General features: G+C 46.4%; 1 protein-coding gene across 1 annotated transcript; it reads left to right on the forward strand.

Moving 5' to 3' along the window:
- Window positions 1-485: 485 nt before the first annotated feature.
- On the forward strand, window positions 486-23,359 carry psidin (phagocyte signaling impaired). The gene is made up of 24 exons (XM_028318154.1): window positions 486-649; window positions 748-972; window positions 1,304-1,497; window positions 1,780-2,472; window positions 2,890-3,100; window positions 3,914-4,036; window positions 4,675-4,844; window positions 5,750-5,940; window positions 7,130-7,431; window positions 8,396-8,616; window positions 9,406-9,616; window positions 10,266-10,388; window positions 11,058-11,227; window positions 12,141-12,331; window positions 16,088-16,389; window positions 17,127-17,353; window positions 17,876-18,031; window positions 18,554-18,709; window positions 18,823-18,898; window positions 19,141-19,367; window positions 19,957-20,112; window positions 20,622-20,736; window positions 21,161-21,444; window positions 21,884-23,359. Exons 1-24 carry the CDS (start codon window positions 583-585, stop codon window positions 22,238-22,240), a joined length of 5,148 nt encoding a protein of 1,715 aa, XP_028173955.1. The 5' UTR covers window positions 486-582; the 3' UTR covers window positions 22,241-23,359.
- The last annotated feature ends 407 nt before the right edge of the window (window positions 23,360-23,766 follow it).

Raw genomic sequence — 23,766 nt, forward strand, 5'->3', positions numbered from 1 at the left:
CTAAAAATTAAATAACTAAGCTGTGCAGAACTGCAGAAGAAAAATAAATGTCGCAGTGAAGGTGCAACTCACCTTAATAACTTTATCACGTCAACAATGCGCACTTAAATCCTACGATACATTTTTGGTCCTCTTGCTGCTATGGGTTTGACATAGCTGTGTTTTTCTTTCTAAAACTTATTAAAGTTATCCTATCTTAAAAAAGTATGTAAAACTTTTAACATTTCCCGCCATATGAAATCCATAGATTAATTTTACATATTTTTTCTTTATTTTGCTGACAAAGCGATTAACTTGGCTCTGCCACACGAGATGTAAAAAGCAAAAGAATTATTATTCTTGGGATTATGACTCCAAGTACTACAGCCCTGGTCCAAACAAAATTGTATTAATTTTAGTTACCGACAATTTATTTTTCATTAAAAAACTACCATTATTTATTATATCTGGCAGCACTGATTACAAATGTCACTGTCATCGTCCTAACCAAAGACAAAAGTCGCAAAACAAACGTGCTGTAAAAAGCCAAAAAAGACTCGAAATCGCATTTAAATTAGCGTAAAAAGTATTTATAAATGAAAAATGGCGGTGCGGCCTCAGAACATGCACGACGGCGGTATCGTGGAGCGTCGCCTGCGACCGATTTACGGTAAAACCCTCGCAAAGACCGAGTGCTATTTTCTGAACAACCTCCCTTGGAGTGCGAATTTTTTGCGGGTGAAATAAATCGATTTATGGGTATTACAGATTGGCTAGATAATGGGAACAATAAGAAAGCTCTTCAGGAAGCGGAGAAGGTTCTTAAAAAGACCCCTACTCTGCAGTCGGCTCGAGCGCTCAAGGCCCTAGCACTTTTTAGGTTAGGCAAGGCTCAGCAAGCTCAAGCTCTTCTGGACGAACTGGCAGCCGAAAAGCTGAGCGATGATACTACCTTACAGGCCATGACGATATCCTACCGGGAATCTCAGCAGCGTAAGTTATTTTAATATAGAATAAATGGTCCTATTAGAATTGGCTGTTAAATGGACTGGGTAACACAAAACCCTTGTGTTATATAACTCTAAGTATATTTATAAATAAATAATATTGTCTAACAGAACACTTAACTGTCCAAAAACCATTAAAATCTGAGCATAATTGAACTCAAAATACTATCTAAAAATACTTGAAATCACTGCACTAAAACTACAACTACAAATAATTTATTCTGAAGCATTTCTTGTATACTACACCACCTCTCATATAAAAGAGAAAACTAGTGTAATTTAAGTACAAACTTAATAACATGCTATGTTTTCTAAAGTGCACAAAGTGTGTGCACTGTACGAAGCGGCCGTGAAGATAGATCCAAACAGTGAGGAGCTGCACTCCCATCTGTTCATGTCGTACGTCCGTGTGGGAGACTACCGAGCGCAGCAGAGAGCGGCTATGGCGCTTTATAAGTTTGCACCGAAGAATCCGTACTACTTCTGGGCTGTTATGAGTATTGTTCTGCAGGTGACACTTATTTTTTATTTTACTGCTTGATTATCGATAAAAAGATTGGATTTTAAAATGTTATATGGAAGACATTGCCTTATCATTAATTCTACATGCATGTATGTATGTAATGTTTTTCAACTTTTCACAACATTAATTGATTCTGTTAAAAAGTATACATATTCCTGTAAAGGTTTACAATTTGTACTGTGTAGTAGCACTTAAAAACTGTTCCATTATTTTGACTCTATTAATCAATCCACAAATTAATTTAGATTGTAAAAAAAATACTCAATACAGGCCAAAACCTCTGAAGACTCAACAAAAAGGGGCATACTCCTCTCTCTAGCACAGAGGATGGTCGACAACTTCATCACTGAAAACAAAATGGAGGCTGAGCAGGAAGCGCGCCTTTACATCATGATCCTGGAGCTTCAGGAAAAATGGGAGGACATCTTGAAATTCATTGAAAGTCCTCTGTACAGCCAGTTAGTGCCTGGGTCGATATCTCAAGCATGTATACCTTATTTAAAAAAACTAGGCCACTGGAAGCGACTAAACGTACTCTGCAAAGAACTGTTATTCGACAATCAAGATAGATGGGACTACTATCTTCCGTATTTCGATTCTGTGTTCGAACTGATGAAGGAGAGTGATTCTAACATTGAGAGTACAGCGGACGATACTGCGGAGAAATGTCATGAGTTTATCTGTCAATTAGTGGAGAGTATGACTTCGGGGAGGACGTTGAGAGGGCCATATTTGGCGAGGTTAGAGCTTTGGAAGCGTTTGGCCGTAGATGGAGACCCAACGGCTTTGCTGGGGAGTGGAGTGGCATTGTGTGAGCAGTATTTGAGAGTGTTCGCCAACAAGCCGTGTGCGGTGCCAGACTTGAGGCCGTATTTGGCAATGTTACCGCAGAAGGAAAGAGAAGATAGGGCCAGAGAGTTCTTGACTTGCCTGGGCTTTGACGAGAATAGTGAACCGGATAACGTAAGTAAATTTTTATTGTGATTTTGAACATTTCATAAATGAGCAACAGCATTAACACACTAAACACTGTTTAATCTCATGTAATTGTAATAGGCAGGTGTGCTGTTAATTGTACGCAATCATGTTAGTAGAGGAAATGACAAATGTTTATTTGAATTTAGTATTAAATTGGCTAGTAAGCTTCATTACGTTCTTTAAACACCAGTATTCACAAACGATGCTTGCTGTGAAGCAGCAAATCGAATGCACAGCGTTGCATAGAGCTCCGTAATTGGTTCGTGTGTGACCCTGTGTGTTCACGAGCACTGTGTGATCTCATAGTATAATAGTAATGTTTGTGAATACGGGCGATAGTCTTTTACTTTATAATAGATAAGCTGTTTGCATTTATAAATAAGTTTAATTTTCCTCTACCAGACGGACGACATCCAACGCCACATATCGTGCATGGCCGCGTGGCGGATCGCCGCAGCTCCGCTGTCGGCTACCGAGTGTCTGGACTTGGCCCACACGCTCAGGGGACATTACCTGCGCTGTCTGAGCAAGGGTCTCGTCACAGCTACTATCACGGAATTCTGTGCAGCGGATGGATATGGGATACTGGCTGCACATCACTATTTTTATGCTGGTAAGACTTAAATGACTGTATTGTAAAGTTATGTTTTTTTTTCTAATGTGTGAAGGTACTTTTGAAAGCCAACGGAAAAATAGCAAAAATATTATATTACGTGTCCATAGAAAGTTTGCATGATAACATTTTTGTTTACCAATTAATAAAAGGTGTTTCTGTTATCCAGATGTATTGTAGAATTGTATTCAAGCTCATACCTCTTACTAGTTTATTATTTACGTTTTCACCTCAATAGTTACGAAGGTCACAATGCTGAAACAATTATGTCACAGCTTAAACTCATTATTTATTCAACTCGGTATCATTGCTAACCTCATGAATAGTCAAAACCTAAGTTTAACGAATCCCGTAAATATTACTGTTTTATCTATTTCCAAGAACGATTCCATGCTTTCGAATATCAAAGATATTTAATGTGGGGTGGATTCTACCAAACAAGAGTAAATATTAATCTCAGAATAAATCGTAGGTTTTGACATATTTCCCATACTGAAACTGTCAATGTGCCAGTTATACCAGAAGTTATTCTCGGATAAAAGTTTGGTCGAATCGTTTGATTGTATACATACAGGGTGTAAAGGAACCTTAATTAAAGCCTGGTCCGTGAGCACGTACTCATTCACGCACACTCACTGCGGGCGCCCGTCGCACAGTCGCGACAGCAACATAATTACGCGCGAGCGATAGGGATGGGTCATTGGACGGGATTCTACGTGCTCACGGACCAGGCTTTAATCATATTAAGAGGTTTTATTGCGTGTAATGGAAGGAAGCTGTAGTAAATAAATAACGAAATAATATTTCCCACAGCGATGCAGCAGCAGAGTTCTGCGCCCGTGATCGAAGCACTAGGTTTGCTGGAGCTAGTCCTGCACCACTCGCCCGCCAATTTCCACGCCAAGCTGGTCATGATCAAGCTGTATCATTTGCTAGGTAAGCATACCGACATATACGAGGGGTGTTCAAAAAGTAATGAGAATGGGATATTTCTAGCCCTGAAAAAAATTGGGCAGGTAGCTTAATTCTTCACTAGAAACTGGTGAAAAATTCATTTAAGTTCACCATTGCGTTTAAGAATTACGTTCATCTGAACGCGACCAGGCGGACTACAGATACAATATTTGGTGTAGTTAGTTCAGCCGCCAGTGCCTACACGTGACGTATGTATATGCCTACAGTGCTTACACTTGCGTACAGTGCCTACACATGACGTACATCACGCGACTACTGTCGTCAGGGACTACACGTAACGTGTGTACCCACCTACATAATCAAAACGTGACGTAGATCACGTTAGTATGCGGTCTACAGTGCCTACACATGACGTACGTCACATGAATACCGCCGCCAGTGCCTACACGTGTCACGTAAGTCATGTAAGAATGCCTCCTACAAAGCCTTTGTGACATGAATTAAATCGAATTACATAAGTACACCGCCTACAGTGCCTACACATGATATAACTTTCCGTCAACAAGAAACCGATGAAACTGTCCTTTAGAACGAAAACGGGTGATATAACCTCGCTGATGTTATGAGACTGTCTTCAAACTATGTTAATTATTTCACAGGCAACGCGTTGGCAGCGGATAGCATATACCAGCGGCTGGAAACCAAACACATTCAGCTTGTGTCTCTTGGCTGGCTGCACGCTGCACGCCTCGCGCCCGGCGCCGCCTGCGCTCGCGCGTTACAGCTGTTAGCTGACGCGCGCGCCTTCCACGCGCACCACCAGAAGGACGTGAGTACTTTGTGAAGAACACTACTGTACTATTATGTAGGACATGGTTGTACTATACAAAGGACGCCACCAGATCACGTTGTCTACACGTACGCTACTAGAACTGATATCCAGTACTGTTTCTATGATGCGAGTGTTCGGTGTGTGACTGTACTACAGAGAGGACCTCATTTACCACCATCTAAAGTCTGTTCGCCGAGAGTTGATAAAAAAAATTAAATATCAGAGGTTCTAAACTCATTATAAATTGCGGCCCGCTAATTATTTTTGTCGATATACTGAAAAAGTTGGTAGATTATCATTATTATCTCTTTTAAATTTACGGGAATTATTCCGGTTAGGGCATACGTAGGGATACGGATTAAACACGTGGCGTCCATGTGTTGGATAAAAAGTATTTCATTATTATCAAGTGGCTTATAGTATATCCCAATGTTGGGCAAAGCCCTACCCACTCTCATACAATTCATTTCGGTTTTATTTAAAATAAATATATTCCGTTTCACACATTGCGTTTCACACATTGCGGCCCGCCGGCCGGGGCGCTTGACGACAGCTGCGTGGCTCGTACCATGGTACTCGGTGCGCGTTGTGACAAACGACGCCCGCCATACAGAATGCGATAATTAAGCGACAGTCGCTATTGCAAGACATTTCATAATATTTATCAACTCTCGGCGAACAGACTTTACAGAAACAAAAGACATCCAGCAGCACAAAATGATTTCATACTAAACTGACCACCTAGGCTGAGACTAAAATTACCTGAATGGTGAACTTTGACTGTTTGACGACGATATTATTAACGTGGCTTCAAATTGTTGCTAACAAGACCTTATAATCCATTCCCACTTCTCGTTCCACTTCTATTTAGCCAAAACTTTATATCACCTATTTCATTCCAGAGCGTAGAGCACCTAACGTACGCGTACAAATACGGAACATTCGAGAAGCTGGTAGAGCTTCGAGCGTGGGGCGCGCGTCTTGAGCAGTGCGCCTGGAGCGCCTGCGCCGCACGATTACGGGCTCTATTGGCGCTAGTAGCCGGCCCACCGGCGCCCTTGCACGCGCCCTGCCGTCTGCCGCCGCGCGCCACGTGAGTACCGCAGCTAGAGCCTACACGTAACATGCGTCACTTGCTTACTCTTCCTGCAGTGCCTACACATGACATAGGCCACTGAATACTTAGTCTAGGCGCAGAACACCGACTTTTAGTTGGCCGATAGTTGGACCCGATTTTAATTTGTATGAAGAATCGGCCGATAGCAAATCAATCAATAATTTTCATACATGTCCAAACTGATTAACAGCCCGACCTTACTATTGGCCTACCAAAAATCGGTGGTCTGCCCCTAGGCTTAACTTACAGTGCCTGCGTCTCGTGATTACGCTACCTACTATGCGCAACCGCCTACAATGCCTACACATGACGTATTAGATAACGTAAATAATTGCCATACAGTGCCTACACAGTAAGGTCACGTGAGTACGCTGTCTAATATGCCTACACGTAACTTTCGTCATGAGAGCACTCGCCTACAGTGCCTACACATGACGTACATAAATTATGTGAGTACGCCATCTACAGTGCCTGCACATGACATGCGTCACGTAATACTTACACATGACGTAACTCAAGTGAGTATCACAGAATAATAATAAGTACTACGTACAGAATGTTTACTTCGCGAAGGTATTTAAAAAAATATATGCTCAATGTCATTAACAATATGGTGTCATTTAGCTTGTCTCAAGAGTCAAGCACCATTTTGTTGACAAACGTCAGTAATCGGTACTGCGCCGAAGCCATAGGACTGACTTCGGTAAAACGATGAATGACGTGTGTGAATGAATGAGGTGCCAAACTGCGGAGAATGGTGGAAGAAATACATGATTAAAAGCATGAATTATCATGAATAATATTAACCACTTAATTACCTCTCAGTGTCTTCAGGCAACTTAATTAGGCAGTTAAATACTGCACAGTATTTAGTACACCATTTTCTTTATTTTTTTCCATCATACACAAAAATACGCGTGCGTGAGTCAATGCTCGCTCGTATGTGAGGCCTTGTCAAATAGTAATCCTGTAGGGCGCCATCGTGCTTGTTTTGGATGTAAACTTGCGGAGATGAACAGGCCTGTGAGAGTACCCACGATAGTGCCTACACATGACGTACAGGGCCCGAGAACCCAAATATTTTGTTTCGAATTATTGTTACGGTAAGCTATATTTAGAAAGTGTAACAAGACCTCAGACATTAATCCGGACTTATTATTTCCAGCGACAACCGTGATCTCAACGTAATAGTCAATTACGAACCGCCAGAGGCTCAAGATCCGGACTTAAAAGAGCGCACCTTCGACCAAGACTTAGCCTACCTCCGCCTACAAGACGCCCTTATCTCCTCCTTAGCTCTGTGCATAGAATTAGCTGAAGGTGGACCCTTGGAAGAAAGGACACCGCAGTATGAAGAGCTCAAGACGTGCGTGGAGGCATTTAGTAAGGCGATGGAGAAATGCAGAGAGAAGTACGCAGTTAGCGAAAAGATTAGCATATCCGCGCCTTTCCCTTCTAGAATTATTGGTGAGTTGAAAAAACATCAATGATACTTACTATAGACATTTTGTAACACAATAACGGCTCTCTTAAATGAGCCATGTTTTGTTAGATTTGTAATTGCCCCGAACAGCGAAAGAACTATTAAATTTTGGAAATTCAAAAGAAAAACTAATAACAAGGCATGAGTTATTGCGTCACATTTCTGCCAAGGACACGAGTTATGTCGTCATCAACTCAATTAACTGACTATTTTACTAAAATCTAATTTAACAGCAGCAGAAGTAGTGTTTTGGAAATTGGCATTATTGGTATCAACTGCCCGTTCGAATTTAACCAGGCTCTGGGAATACTCCGAAAAACGTAATCCGAAGTTCGTATTTCCATCCCTCTCACACAAAGCGAGGTGCCAGCATGAGTAACAGTGACAAATATACCCGAAACTATGTAATCGGCGTTTCGGAGTAGCCCTGCTAGCCATAGAGCCCACATCAATTTAAACCTTATGCTGTTAAGATATGGTTGAAAAGCGATGACTTTTTTTAGCCTGGTTAAGGGTTTAAAATTGCTTAAATTACAATTACTTCTTCTTCTTTTTTGATGATGTTGGCAATACACGTCGAGGTCGACTTGATTTGTGCCATTTTCAAGTATATAAGTGATACAAGTTACAAAATGAGTTCAAGTAATGATATAATGAAGGATGATAAATGACCCCTTCCCACCCTTTGAGTCTCAGTAAAGTTATGGTGCTTTACTGAGACCTCCTATGGACAAATTGAGAGAACCAGAGGAATCACGATGCACTGTTTTGCTTCACTTGCCCACACTCATGCACGTTCACGAACACTCAATGGTTAATAATCCACCATTATTACACATTAATAGTCGCCCACACACGAATTTGAGGAAATAAAACAAAACCGCTAACATGACGCTTCAGATTCCCGCCAAGAAGTCTTACAACTACTTAAAACCCACTTTCTTCCAGCTTTCGTCACGTCGCCAGTGCCATACCGGGAGTTGTACTCCGACACGGTGTGTATGGTCGGCGAGCTGGTTGTTGGCCGCACGAGCGAGTCGCACGCCCTCTGCGCGCGAGTTGTGGAACTGTTGGCCAAAGTGCCCGCTTCACTAGCGCCGCCGCCGGAAGCCGCTGATCAAACTTGGGGCCTGCGGGATAGGCTGGAAGCGCTGTCTAATTATTTGGAGGTAAATATACTTTTTTGTCCATAAAGAAGCTCTTTGCCTACATATCTTCTGATGGAAAATGATGAAGGTGGAAGCTGGGAGCGATTTCACCCGAAATCCTCACAGAGGAACTGGCTTTCCTTCCTTCAAAAGTGATGATCAGGCCGAAGGTAAGAAGCAAGAATCCTCAACTATAGAGGTACTGGTTATACTACCTCCAACTGCCGGAACACAAAATGCTATTAACATCGTTCTTATGGCGGCAGACTTAGGTAAGATAATAGTAGCTAGACTTGACACTTTGAATCGAACCCGGGATCTCTGGAACTAAAGTACGGTCGCCGAACACGTAGAATTCCGTCCAATGACCCCAAGCTACCCATCCTTATCGCTCGCGCGTAATTATATTGCTGTCGCGCTCACGTACTCACTGCGGCCGCCCGTCGCACAGTCGCGACAGCAATAAAATTACTTAGTAACTTGGGGTCATTGGACGAAATTCTACGTGCTCGGCGACCGGACTTTAGAGCATGTGGTGGTCTTACCACTAGACACATGCGATACATCATACTATACTCCGACACGGTGTGTATGGTCGGCGAGCTGGTTGTTGGCCGCACGAGCGAGTCGCACGCCCTCTGCGCGCGAGTTGTGGAACTGTTGGCCAAAGTGCCCGCTTCACTAGCGCNCGCACTGTGTGATCTCATAGTATAATAGTAATGTTTGTGAATACGGGCGATAGTCTTTTACTTTATAATACCCCCGATAAGCTGTTTGCATTTATAAATAAGTTTCATTTTCCTCTGCCAGACGGACGACATCCAACGCCACATATCGTGCATGGCCGCGTGGCGGATCGCCGCAACCCCGCTGTCGGCTACCGAGTGTCTGGACTTGGCCCACACGCTCAGGGGACATTACCTGCGCTGTCTGAGCAAGGGTCTCGTCACAGCTACTATCACGGAATTCTGTGCAGCGGATGGATATGGGATACTGGCTGCACATCACTATTTTTATGCTGGTAAGACTTAAATGACTGTATTGTAAAGTTGTGTTTTTTTTTTTCTAATGTGTGAAGGTACTTTTGAAAGCCAACGGAAAAATAGCAAAAATATTATATTACATTGTCCATTGAAAGTTTGCATGAAAGTAACATTTTTGTTTACCAATTAATAAAATGTTTCTGTTATCCAGATTCCAGATGTTTTGTAGAATTGTATTCAAGCTCATACCTTTTACTTGTATATTTACGTTTTCACCCTATCAATAGTTACGAAGGTCACATTAAATGCTGAAACAATGATGTCACAGCTTAAACTCATTATTTATTCAACTCGGTATCATTGTTAACCTCATGAATAGTCAAAACCTAAGTTTAACGAATCCCGTAAATATTACTGTTTTATGTATTTCTAAGAACCAAACCTTGCTTCAGAATATCAAAGATATTTAATGTGGGGTGGATTCGACCAAACAAGAGTAAATATTAATCTCAGAATAAATCGGAGTTATTCTCGGATAAAAGTTTGGTCGAAGCGGGCCTAAAGATAATAGTACACAGATTATATACAGGGTGTAAAGGAACCTTAATTAGTCACATTAAGAGGTTTTATTGCGTCTAATGGTTGTGAAGTTGTAGTAAATAAATAACGAAATAATATTTTTCACAGCGATGCAGCAGCAGAGCTCTGCGCCCGTGATCGAAGCACTAGGCTTGCTGGAGCTAGTGCTGCACCACTCGCCCGCCAACTTCCACGCCAAGCTGGTCATGATCAAGCTCTACCATCTGCTAGGTAAGCATACCGACAAAGACTACTTTGCAGACGTAATACTTGACTTGGTATCAATAGTCAGTTAAGTCATCAACCATGAGAATGTAGTGTCTACACGTGACGTACGTACATGTCTACAATGCTAACATATCTTATATCTTATATGTGTTAGTTACACCACTTATAACTCAAGAACGCTGAACCGATTTAGCTGAAAATTGTCAGGGAGGTAGTTTAGAGCCAGGAGAAGGACATAGGATACTTTTTATCCCGTTCGAAATTAAAAAAAAAGTCTGCTTATTTATTGCCATTAAGGCGGAACAAAGTTCGCCGGGTCAGCTAGTTTTAACTAAATCTTCCTCGATTTCTGTTAAGATTGAAGCAAGGATCACTCAATCCACATCTTACACTCGCATACAGTGCCTACACATGACGTAGGTAATACGTCACGCGAATTCTGTTATCAGAGCCTACACGTAACATGTGTCGTGTGAGTGCCTACATAGTCAACACGTGACATAGGTCACCATATGTTGCCTACAATGCCTACACATGACGTACGTCACACGAATACTATCGCCCATGTCAACTACGGCTAAATATCGCCTACGCTACTTGATGTCTTTTTTGAAGAAAAATTGCTGGTGTAAAAAAAAACTGAATCTTAAATTACGTGTAATAATTCTGCAGGCAACGCGTTGGCAGCGGATAGCATATACCAGCGGCTGGAAACCAAACACATTCAGCTTGTGTCTCTGGGCTGGTTGCACGCTGCACGCCTCGCGCCCGGCGCCGCCTGCGCGCGCGCGTTACAGCTTCTAGCTGACGCGCGCGCCTTCCACGCGCACCACCAGAAAGACGTGAGTACTTTGTGAAGAACACTACTGTACTATTATGTAGGACATGGTTGTACTACACAAAGGACGCCACCAGATCACGTTGTCTACACGAACACTACTAGAACTGATATCCAGTACTGTTTCTAAGATGCGAGTGTTCGGTGTGTGACTGTACTACAGAGAGGACCTCATTTACCACCATCTAAAGTCTGTTCGCCGAGAGTTAATAAAAAAAAAAATATATCAGAGGTTCTAAACTCATTATAAATTGCGGCCCGCTAATTATTTTTGTCGATATAATGAAAAAGTTGGTAGATTATTATTATTATCTCTTTTAAATTTACGGGAATTATTCCGGTTAGGGCATACGTGGGGATACGGATTAAACACGTGGCGTCCATGTGTTAGATAAAAAGTATTTCATTATTATTAAGTGGCTTATAGTGTATCCCAATGTTGGGCAAAGCCCTACCCACTATCATACAATTCATTTCGGTCTTATTTAAAATAAATCTATTCCGTTTCACACATTGCGTTTCACACATTGCGGCCCGCCGGCCGGGGCGCTTGACGACAGCTGCGTGGCTCGTACCATGGTACTCAGTGCGCGTTGTGACAAACGACGCCCGCCATACAGAATGCAATAATTAAGCGACAGTCGCTATTGCAAGACATTTCATAATATTTATCAACTCTCGGCGAACAGACTTTACAGAAACAAAAGACATCCAGCAGCACAAAATGATTTCATACTAAAGTGACCACCTAGGCTGAGACTAAAATTACCTGAATGGTGAACTTAGACTGTTTGACGACGATATTATTAACGTGGCTTCAAATTGTTGCTAACCAGACCTTACATCATCTATTCTCACTTCTTTCCCACTGCAACTTCTATTAAACCAAAAACTTTATATCACCTATTTCATTCCAGAGCGTAGAGCACCTAACGTACGCGTACAAATACGGCACATTCGAGAAGCTGGTAGAGCTTCGAGCGTGGGGCGCGCGTCTGGAGCAGTGCGCCTGGAGCGCCTGCGCCGCACGATTACGGGCTCTATTGGCTTTAGTGGCCGGCCCACCGGCGCCCTTGCACGCGCCCTGCCGTCTGCCGCCGCGCGCCACGTGAGTACCTCCAGCGCATAGCATAGCATGCGTAGACTCGAGCGCCGACACATAGCGTGCGTCGCCTCCAGCGCCGACACATAGCGTGCGTCGCCTCCATCGCCGACACATAGCGTGCGTCGCCTCCAGCGCCGACACATAGCGTGCGTCGCCTCCAGTGCCGACACATAGCGTGCGTCGCCTCCAGCGCCGACACATAGCGTGCGTCGCCTCCAGCGCCGACACATAGCGTGCGTCGCCTCGAGCAGTGCGCCGCGCACAGCGGGCTCTATTGGCTTTAGTAGCCGGCCCACCGGCGCCCTTGCACGCGCCCTGCCGTCTGCCGCCGCGCGCCACGTGAGTACCTCCAGCGCATAGCATAGCATGCCTCGACTCGAACGCCGACACATAGCGTGCGTCGCCTCCAGCGCCGACACATAGCGTGCGTCGCCTCCAGCGCCGACACATAGCGTGCGTCGCCTCGAGCAGTGCGCCGCGCACAGCGGGCTCTATTGGCTTTAGTAGCCGGCCCACCGGCGCCCTTGCACGCGCCCTGCCGTCTGCCGCCGCGCGCCACGTGAGTACCTCCAGCGCATAGCATAGCATGCGTCGCCTCGAACAGTGCGCCGCGCACAGCGGGCTCTATTGGCTTTAGTAGCCGGCCCACCAGCGCCGACACATAGCGTGCGTCGCCTCCAGCGCCGACACATATCGTGCGTCGCCTCCAGCGCCGACACATAGCGTGCGTCGCCTCCAGCGCCGACACATAGCGTGCGTCGCCTCCAGCGCCGACACATAGCGTGTGTCGCCTCCAGCGCCGACACATAGCGTGCGTCGCCCCAGCGCCGACACAGCGTGCGTCGCCTCGAGCAGTGCGCCGCGCACAGCGGGCTCTATTGGCTTTAGTAGCCGGCCCACCAGCGCCCTTGCACGCGCCCTGCCGTCTGCCGCCGCGCGCCACGTGAGTACCTCCAGCGCATAGCATAGCATGCGTCACCTCCAGCGCCGACACATAGCGTGCGTCGCCTCCAGCGCCGACACATAGCGTGCGTCGCCTCCAGCGCCGACACATAGCGTGCGTCGCCTCCAGCGCCGACACATAGCGTGCGTCGCCTCCAGCGCCGACACATAGCGTGCGTCGCCTCCAGCGCCGACACATAGCGTGCGTCGCCTCCAGCGCCGACACATAGCGTGCGTCGCCTCCAGCGCCGACACATAGCGTGCGTCGCCTCCAGCGCCGACACATAGCGTGCGTCGCCTCCAGCGCCGACACATAGCGTGCGTCGCCTCCAGCGCCGACACATAGCGTGCGTCGCCTCCAGCGCCGACACATAGCGTGCGTCGCCTCCAGCGCCGACACATAGCGTGCGTCGCCTCCAGCGCCGACACATAGCGTGCGTCGCCTCCAGCGCCGACACATAGCGTGCGTCGCCTCCAGCGCCGACACATAGCGTGCGTCGCCTCCAGCGCCGACACATAGCGTGCGTCGCCTCCAGCGCCGACACATAGCGTGCGTCGCCTCCAGCGCCGACACATAGCGTGCGTCGCCTCCAGCGCCGACACATAGCGTGCGTCGCCTCCAGCGCCGACACATAGCGTGCGTCGCCTCCAGCGCCGACACATAGCGTGCGTCGCCTCCAGCGCCGACACATAGCGTGCGTCGCCTCCAGCGCCGACACATAGCGTGCGTCGCCTCCAGCGCCGACACATAGCGTGCGTCGCCTCCAACGCCGACATATAGCATGCGTCGCCTCCAACGCCGACATATAGCATGCGTCGCCTCCAACGCCGACATATAGAGTGCGTCGCCTCCAACGCCGACATATAGCGTGCGTTGCCTCCAGCGCTGACACATAGCGTGCGTCGCCTCCAGCGCCGACACATAGCGTGCGTCGCCTCCAGCGCCGACACATAGCGTGCGTCGCCTCCAGTGCCGACACATAGCGTGCGTCGCCTCCAGCGCCGACACATAGCGTGCGTCGCCTCCAGTGCCGACACATAGCGTGCGTCGCCTCCAGCGCCGACACATAGCGTGCGTCGCCTCCAGCGCCGACACATAGTGTGTCGCCTCCAGCGCCGACACATAGCGTGCGTCGCCTCCAGCGCCGACACATAGCGTGCGTCGCCTCCAGCGCCGACACATAGCGTGCGTCGCCTCCAGCGCCGACACATAGCGTGCGTCGCCTCCAGCGCCGACACATAGCGTGCGTCGCCTCCAGCGCCGACACATAGCGTGCGTCGCCTCCAACGCCGACATATAGCATGCGTCGCCTCGAGCAGTGCGCCGCGCACAGCGGGCTCTATTGGCTTTAGTAGCCGGCCCACCGGCGCCCTTGCACGCGCCCTGCCGTCTGCCGCCGCGCGCCACGTGAGTACCTCCAGCGCATAGCATAGCATGCGTCGCCTCCAGCGCCGACACATAACATGCATCGCCTCTAGTGCCTACAGGTGACGTACGTCATGTGATTGCGCTCGTCGCCTCCAACGCCGACATATAGCGTGCGTCGCCTCCAGCGCCGACACATAGCGTGCGTCGCCTCCAGCGCCGACACATAGCGTGCGTCGCCTCCAGCGCCGACACATAGCGTGCGTCGCCTCCAGCGCCGACACATAGCGTGCGTCGCCTCCAGCGCCGACACATACGCCTACACATAGCGTGCGTCGCCTCCAACGCCGACATATAGCATGCATCGCCTCGAGCAGTGCGCCGCGCACAGCGGGCTCTATTGGCTTTAGTAGCCGGCCCACCGGCGCCCTTGCACGCGCCCTGCCGTCTGCCGCCGCGCGCCACGTGAGTACCTCCAGCGCATAGCATAGCATGCGTCGCCTCCAGCGCCGACACATAACATGCATCGCCTCTAGTGCCTACAGGTAACGTACGTCATGTGATTGCGCTGTCTAATAAGCCTACACGTGACGTGCGTTATTATAGCATCTGCCTACACATGACGTATTAGATAACGAAAATAATTGCCATACAGTGCCTTCACAGTAAGGTCACGTGAGTATGCATACATGTTACGTGGGTCATAAGAGCACCGCCTACAGTGCCTACAGGTGACGTAAATGATGTAAGTGAGCGGCCTACATCGCTTACATGATGTTTGTCACGTGAGTACCACTGAACAATGCCTACACAAAATGCGGGTCACCAGTACCAGGATGTTTTCCCTCGAATTATTGTTACGGTTACGATAAAATTATATATTTAGGACGTGTTATCAGGGTTTTTTAAATCACGATTTTTATTGCATGATTTTTTTTATAAAAATCACTGATTTAAATCAATATCCGAAAATGGAATTAATGCAACACTGGGAGTGCATATTAATCAACTATAATGATCGAAAACAATGTTGATTTAGGTGTTCAAGTGTGAAATAGCCGTTTTGTATGAAAAATTGGTAAAAAAAATATTTTTCCATAGATTTTCTTTTTCGAAAAAATAAGTGATAATTGTATTCAGATATTCATGTTTTTTGACGAAAGTTTTTTCTTGTTTCAGTAAAAATATGATATACCATCTTACACAATTTACTTTTTTTGGCTTGTTCCCAGTACTATACCTCAGTTGTACCTAAATAAACATGTTTTCCGCATGAAAAACTAAGGCAATGATTGCAAGATGTAATAAAAATCAAATAAATCAATATAAATAAAAAAAATCACGATTTTTTCCAAAAAAACTGATTTTTTTTATTAAAATATAAAAATCATGATTTTTTTCCACCCTGCGTGTTATAGAACTACAGATTAATTAATTCTTATTATTTCCAGCGACAACCGAGATCTCAACGTAATAGTCAATTACGAACCGCCAGAGGCTCAAGATCCGGACTTAAAAGAGCGCACCTTCGACCAAGACTTAGCCTACCTCCGCCTACAAGACGCCCTTATCTCCTCCTTAGCTCTGTGCATAGAATTAGCTGAAGGTGGACCCTTGGAAGAAAGGACACCACAGTATGAAGAGCTCAAGACCTGTGTGGAGGCATTTAGTAAGGCGATGGAGAAATGCAGAGAGAAGTACGCAGTTAGCGAAAAGATTAGCATATCCGCGCCTTTCCCTTCTAGAATTATTGGTGAGTTGAAAAAACATCCATGATACTTACTATAGACATTTTGTAACTCAATACCGGCTCTATTAGAGCTCTTACACACGAGCAGCACATTGACGACAGCAAAGGCGACCGCAGTCGCCGTCACTTGTCGGCAGCTAGCCGTCGACGTGCCCGCAGCAAGCTGTCGACACGTCGACGGCAGACGTCGACGAGTCGACAGCTTGCTGCGGCGACCGTGTCGGCGTACGTCTTTGTACAGGAGCCAGCCAGTTGTCTGTACTGTAAANCGCTGTCTAATTATTTGGAGGTAAATATACTTTTATTATTCATGAGAGAAGCTTTTGATCTCTATCTCACTTCAATCATTCGATGGTAGGTGATGATCAGGCCGTAAGTAAAAGCGAGCTTCACCCAGATGCCTCAACCACAGAGGAACTGGCTTTCCTACCTTCTACAATGCTGTTAACGTCGTTCTTATGGCGACACACTTAGGTAAGATAGTGGTAGCTAGACTTGACACTGGGAATCGAACCCGGGATCTCTGGAACTAAAGTACGGTCGCCGAGCACGTAGAATTTCGTCCAACCTCAAGCTACCCCATCCTTATCGCTCGCGCGTAATTATATTGCTGTCGCGCTCACACACTGCAGCCGCCCTTCGCACAGTCGCGACAGCAATATATGCGCGAGCAATAAGGATGGGTAGCTTGGGGTCATTGGACGAAATTCTACGTGCTCGGCGACCGGACTTTAGAGCAGGTGGTGGTCTCACCACTAGACACATGCGATACATCACACTATACTCCGACACGGTGTGTATGGTCGGCGAGCTGGTTGTTGGCCGCACGAGCGAGTCGCACGCCCTCTGCGCGCGAGTTGTGGAACTGTTGGCCAAAGTGCCCGCGGCACTAGCGCCGCCGCCGGAAGCCGCTGATCAAACTTGGGGCCTGCGGGACCGGCTGGAAGCGCTGTCTAATTATTTGGAGGTAAATATACTTTTATTATTCATGAGAGAAGCTTTTGATCTCTATCTCACTTCAATCATTCGATGGTAGGTGATGATCAGGCCGTAAGTAAAAGCGAGCTTCACCCAGATGCCTCAACCACAGAGGAACTGGCTTTCCTACCTTCTACAATGCTGTTAACGTCGTTCTTATGGCGACACACTTAGGTAAGATAGTGGTAGCTAGACTTGACACTGGGAATCGAACCCGGGATCTCTGGAACTAAAGTACGGTCGCCGAGCACGTAGAATTTCGTCCAACCTCAAGCTACCCCATCCTTATCGCTCGCGCGTAATTATATTGCTGTCGCGCTCACACACTGCAGCCGCCCTTCGCACAGTCGCGACAGCAATATATGCGCGAGCAATAAGGATGGGTAGCTTGGGGTCATTGGACGAAATTCTACGTGCTCGGCGACCGGACTTTAGAGCAGGTGGTGGTCTCACCACTAGACACATGCGATACATCACACTATACTCCGACACGGTGTGTATGGTCGGCGAGCTGGTTGTTGGCCGCACGAGCGAGTCGCACGCCCTCTGCGCGCGAGTTGTGGAACTGTTGGCCAAAGTGCCCGCGGCACTAGCGCCGCCGCCGGAAGCCGCTGATCAAACTTGGGGCCTGCGGGACCGGCTGGAAGCGCTGTCTAATTATTTGGAGGTAAATATACTTTTATTATTCATGAGAGAAGCTTTTGATCTCTATCTCACTTCAATCATTCGATGGTAGGTGATGATCAGGCCGTAAGTAAAAGCGAGCTTCACCCAGATGCCTCAACCACAGAGGAACTGGCTTTCCTACCTTCTACAATGCTGTTAACGTCGTTCTTATGGCGACACACTTAGGTAAGATAGTGGTAGCTAGACTTGACACTGGGAATCGAACCCGGGATCTCTGGAACTAAAGTACGGTCGCCGAGCACGTAGAATTTCGTCCAACCTCAAGCTACCCCATCCTTATCGCTCGCGCGTAATTATATTGCTGTCGCGCTCACACACTGCAGCCGCCCTTCGCACAGTCGCGACAGCAATATATGCGCGAGCAATAAGGATGGGTAGCTTGGGGTCATTGGACGAAATTCTACGTGCTCGGCGACCGGACTTTAGAGCAGGTGGTGGTCTCACCACTAGACACATGCGATACATCACACTATACTCCGACACGGTGTGTATGGTCGGCGAGCTGGTTGTTGGCCGCACGAGCGAGTCGCACGCCCTCTGCGCGCGAGTTGTGGAACTGTTGGCCAAAGTGCCCGCGGCACTAGCGCCGCCGCCGGAAGCCGCTGATCAAACTTGGGGCCTGCGGGACCGGCTGGAAGCGCTGTCTAATTATTTGGAGGTAAATACACTTTTTTTACTCACGAGAGGAGCTCTTGATCTCTATCTCGCTTCAATCATTCGTTGGAAAGTGATAATCAGGCTGAAGGTGGAAACATGAATTCTCAATTCAAGAGGAACTGGCTTTCCTACCTCCAACTACCGGAACAGAACAATGCTATTAACGTCGTTCTTATGGCGACAGACTTAGGTAAGATAGTGGTAGCTAGACTTGACACTGGGAATCGAATCCGGTATCTCTGGAACTAAAGTACGGTCGCCGAGCACCAAGCTACCCTTCCTTATCGCTCGCGCGCACGTAATTATATCGCTGTCGCGCTCACGTACTCACTGAGAACGCCTTTCGCACAGTCGCGACAGCAATAAAATTACTTAGTAACTTGGGGTCATTGGACGAAATTCTACGTGCTCGACGACCGGACTTTAGAGCAGGTGATGGTCTTAACACTAGGCACAGCCGATACATCATACTATACTCCGACACGGTGTGTATGGTCGGCGAGCTGGTTGTTGGCCGCACGAGCGAGTCGCACGCCCTCTGCGCGCGAGTTGTGGAACTGTTGGCCAAAGTGCCCGCGGCACTAGCGCCGCCGCCGGAAGCCGCTGATCAAACTTGGGGCCTGCGGGATAGGCCGGAAGCGCTGTCTAATTATTTGGAGGTAAATACACTTTTTTACTCACGAGAGGAGCTCTTGATCTCTGTCTCACTTCAATCATTCGATGGAAAGTGATGATCAGGCCGTAAGTAAAAGCGAGCTTCACCCAGAAGCCTCACTCACAGAGGAACTGGCTTTCCTTCCTTCAAAAGTGATGATCAGGCGGAAGGTGGAAACATGAATTCTCAATTCAAGAGGAACTTTCAATCCTACCTTCAACTGTCGAAACACAACAATGCTGTTAACATTGTTGTTATGGCGACACACTTAGGTAAAAGAGTGGTAGCTAGACTTGACACTAGGAATCGAACCCGGGATCTCTAGAACTAAAGTACGGTCGCCGAGCACGTAGAATTTCGTCCAATGACCCCAAGCTACCCATCCTTATCGCTCGCGCATAATTATATTACTGTCGCGCTCACATACTGCTGCCGCCCTTCGCACAGTCGCAACAGCAATATATGCTCGAGCAATAAGAATGAGTAGCTTGGGGTCATTGGACGACTTTGACTTTAGAGCAGGTGGTGGTCTTATCACTAGACACAGCCGATACATCATACTATACTCCGACACGGTGTGTATGGTCGGCGAGCTGGTTGTTGGCCGCACGAGCGAGTCGCACGCCCTCTGCGCGCGAGTTGTGGAACTGTTGGCCAAAGTGCCCGCGGCACTAGCGCCGCCGCCGGAAGCCGCTGATCAAACTTGGGGCCTGCGGGACCGGCTGGAAGCGCTGTCTAATTATTTGGAGGTAAATATACTTTTTTTACTCACGAGAGGAGCTCTTGATCTCTATCTCACTTCAATCACTCGTTGGAAAGTGATGATCAGGCCGTAAGTAAAAGCGAGCATGAAGAAGCCTCGACCACAGAGGAACTGGCTCTCCTACCTTCTACAATGCTGTTAACGTCGTTCTTATGGCGACAGACTTAGGTAAGATAGTGGTAGCTAGACTTGACACTGGGAATCGAACCCGGGATCTCTGGAACTAAAGTACGGTCCCCGAGCATGTAGAATTTCGTCCAATGACCCCAAGTTACCCATCCTTATTGCTCGCGCGTAATTATATTGCTGTCGCGACTGTGCGACGGGCGGCCGTAGTGAGTGTGCGAGCGCGACAGCAATATAATTACGCGCGAGCGATAAGGACGAAATTCTACGTGCTCGGCGACCGGACTTTAAAGCAGATGGTGGTCTTACCACTAAACACATAGGCGATACATCATACTATACTCCGACACGGTGTGTATGGTCGGCGAGCTGGTTGTTGGCCGCACGAGCGAGTCGCACGCCCTCTGCGCGCGAGTTGTGGAACTGTTGGCCAAAGTGCCCGCGGCACTAGCGCCGCCGCCGGAAGCCGCTGATCAAACTTGGGGCCTGCGGGATAGGCTGGAAGCGCTGTCTAATTATTTGGAGGTAAATATACTTTTTTTACTCACGAGAGGAGCTCTTGATCTCTATCTCACTTCAATCACTCGATGGAAAGTGATGATCAGGCCGTAAGTAAAAGCGAGCATGAAGAAGCCTCGACCACAGAGGAACTGGCTCTCCTACCTTCTACAATGCTGTTAACGTCGTTCTTATGGCGGCAGACTTAGGTAAGATAATAGTAGCTAGACTTGACACTTTGAATCGAACCCGGGATCTCTGGAACTAAAGTACGGTCGCCGAACACGTAGAATTTCGTCCAATGACCCCAAGCTACCCATCCTTATCGCTCACTATTGCTGTCGCAACTGTGCGACGGGCGGCCGCAGCGTGTGAGCGCGACAGCAATATAATTAGGGGCGAGCAATAAGAATGGGTAACTTGGGGTCACGAAATTTTACATGCTCGGCGACCGGACTTTAGAGCAGATGGTGGTCTTACCACTAGACACATGCGATACATCATACTATACTCCGACACGGTGTGTATGGTCGGCGAGCTGGTTGTTGGCCGCACGAGCGAGTCGCACGCCCTCTGCGCGCGAGTTGTGGAACTGTTGGACAAAGTGCCCGCGGCACTAGCGCCGCCGCCGGAAGCCGCTGATCAAACTTGGGGCCTGTGGGATAGGCTGGAAGCGCTGTCTAATTATTTGGAGGTAAATATACTTTATTTACTCACGAGAGGAGCTCTTGATCTCTATCTCACTTCAATCAGTCGATGGAAAGTGATGATCAGACCGTAAGTAAAAGCGAGCTTCACCCAGAAGCCTCAGTCACAAAGGAAGTGGCTTTCCTACCTCCAAAAATGATGATCAGGCGGAAGGTGAAGAACTTTCAATCCTACCTTCAACTGTCGAAACACAACAATGCTGTTAACATTGTTGTTATGGCGACAGACTTAGGCAAGATGCAAGATGGTGATAAATTTTGCCCCCACTGGAGGGAAATTTGATATGATGAAGATTTTTAGAGGCCTCCGTTTTATGCGGAAAAATCGTAAATGTAACTTTTTGCGCCTGTGTTTATCTTAAATGCCCGATAATTTACCCATTTCTAGTCTGCACGTTCTCAACTGTATTTTCTCTCTCATTTCAGTTCATAGGAATAGCGACGTTCCTCCTAGGCGTTTGCAACGAATGCATGGCCCCGGCCAACACTAAGAAGTCCAAGAAAAAAACCAATCGCTCCCCAGACGAGATCAAAACCGTCCAACTCCTCAACAAACTCAACGAAGCAGTGCAAGAATCCATCACCTTCCTCGAGGAATCCTTTGAGAAACTCCCCGAATACAACTATCAAAGCACACTAGAAGAACAATTCTCCAAACTGAACATTAGCAAATACCAAAGTCCGGTCGAGAACAAACTCAAAAACGGCAGGCAAGACATGATAAATGATGTGAGGAATATACTGAAAAAGAAGTCGAAATACTTGAAGAGTTTAATCCAATAGTGGCCTTCGGTGGTGCGTGTATTTTAGTGCAGAACACAAACATATCCTGTAAATAATGTGTGTAGTTTTCTTTTTAGAATTGGCGGTGGGGGGTTATATGAGGCCTTGAGTAGAAAATCTAAAATAGGGATGTTTCCTGGGTAAAAAGCATGAGTTTGTATTAGTCCGTCAGTGAACTTATCAAAAAATACTCGACACGTATTTTTTACTTTTTCAAATTAATGAAAATTTTACGATAGCGCACGGACTAAAAGTTTCTTCAGGAAACTATCCTATTGTCATAATTTGTATGTGGATAGTTGTCTTTCAGATTTAATGAACGGCCTTGGGATTTAATTAGCTGGCTAATTTAACCAAATGGCTGCGACACATAATATCGTTAGGCATCATTTACGCAAACAACTATTGATGAACATCAATGGTTTCATGAACTTCTCATGTACAGAAGACAGCACATCAAACTTGACACAGTGACATCTTACTTACTTGTAATAACTACAATTTATTAACAAAAGTGTAGTCAGATGTACTGTACAATAGGTTAAGGCTGGCCTAACCTTCATAAAATTTTGTTCTTTGAGTCATTTATATTTAAACGATTTAAACCCATAATACCTTTTCCCGGCTTACACAACAATTTGTAATATAATATAGCGTAATATTGCTTAATGTCAATATCCTATGGCTGATAATTATTTGATTGCACTGTTACAGAGTTCTGCTCGTCTAACGAGTGTGCGGCAAGCATATGAGTTGGGATTCGAACTCAAATCAATTAAATATGCACCTTATGCAAACGGCATTTGGTCTTAATTTACAATGTATAAATTGCCACGATACCGCATCGTAAAAACTTGCTGTAAAAGTCTTCAGAAAATGTGTATTTATTTTGTTTAAAATGGTTATCAGTTCATATCATGAAATGTTCTTGCAAAATAAGATCCTATTGTAATATACTCAAGGCCTCATTTAACCAAGTGACTCGATGAAAGATTTTAATCGGTTTTGCAATATTTGCAAGTGAGAGGATCGCGTATTTTAATAGATCGACTTTATTTAGCGCTAAAAGATATAAAAAAATAATCAAAATGTATAAAACATATTTTATCTTTTGCAAGACACTACAATAAAGAAAATTATTATTTTGGTTAGGTATATAGTTTAAATTATTAACCTAGTACAACGATTATTTCAATGAAACTATTTCAAAAATAAATTTCGTTTTTTTACAATGCGTGCTATTGCATACGCAAAAATCGCTTCAGTCTTGTTGATTTTCAAAGACACTACCAAACGCAGTAGCTAGAAATCACATAGTACCACAAAAGAACGCTTAAAACTGCATTAAAGCATTTATTGAGGCTTTCATGGGTTGAATTTCATAGCCCAGGCAAAAATCTTAAAAATTATTGAGATCGGATCAAGTGTTGTGCCTTGTACCGAAATACTCTCTTAATCTCGGCTTATGCACAATATTTAACAATATAGTGTATAAAAAGCTGGGCCAGATTGGATTTTTGCTTCTT

This window comes from Ostrinia furnacalis, unplaced genomic scaffold, assembly GCF_004193835.3.
Source record: "Ostrinia furnacalis isolate ACB-3 unplaced genomic scaffold, ASM419383v2 OfSCF6691, whole genome shotgun sequence".
NCBI classification, from domain to species: domain Eukaryota; kingdom Metazoa; phylum Arthropoda; class Insecta; order Lepidoptera; family Crambidae; genus Ostrinia; species Ostrinia furnacalis.

Bases quoted from the DNA above. Each gene is read 5' to 3' on its own strand.
- psidin (XM_028318154.1), top strand. From the start codon at position 583: ATGGCGGTGCGGCCTCAGAACATGCACGACGGCGGTATCGTGGAGCGT. The intron at 18,899-19,140 runs GTAAGATAGTGG...ACTTTAGAGCAG, and splicing joins TCTTATGGCGACAGACTTAG to GTGATGGTCTTAACACTAGG. The intron at 20,737-21,160 runs GCCTGCGGGATA...GCGAGCAATAAG, and splicing joins AGCCGCTGATCAAACTTGGG to AATGGGTAACTTGGGGTCAC.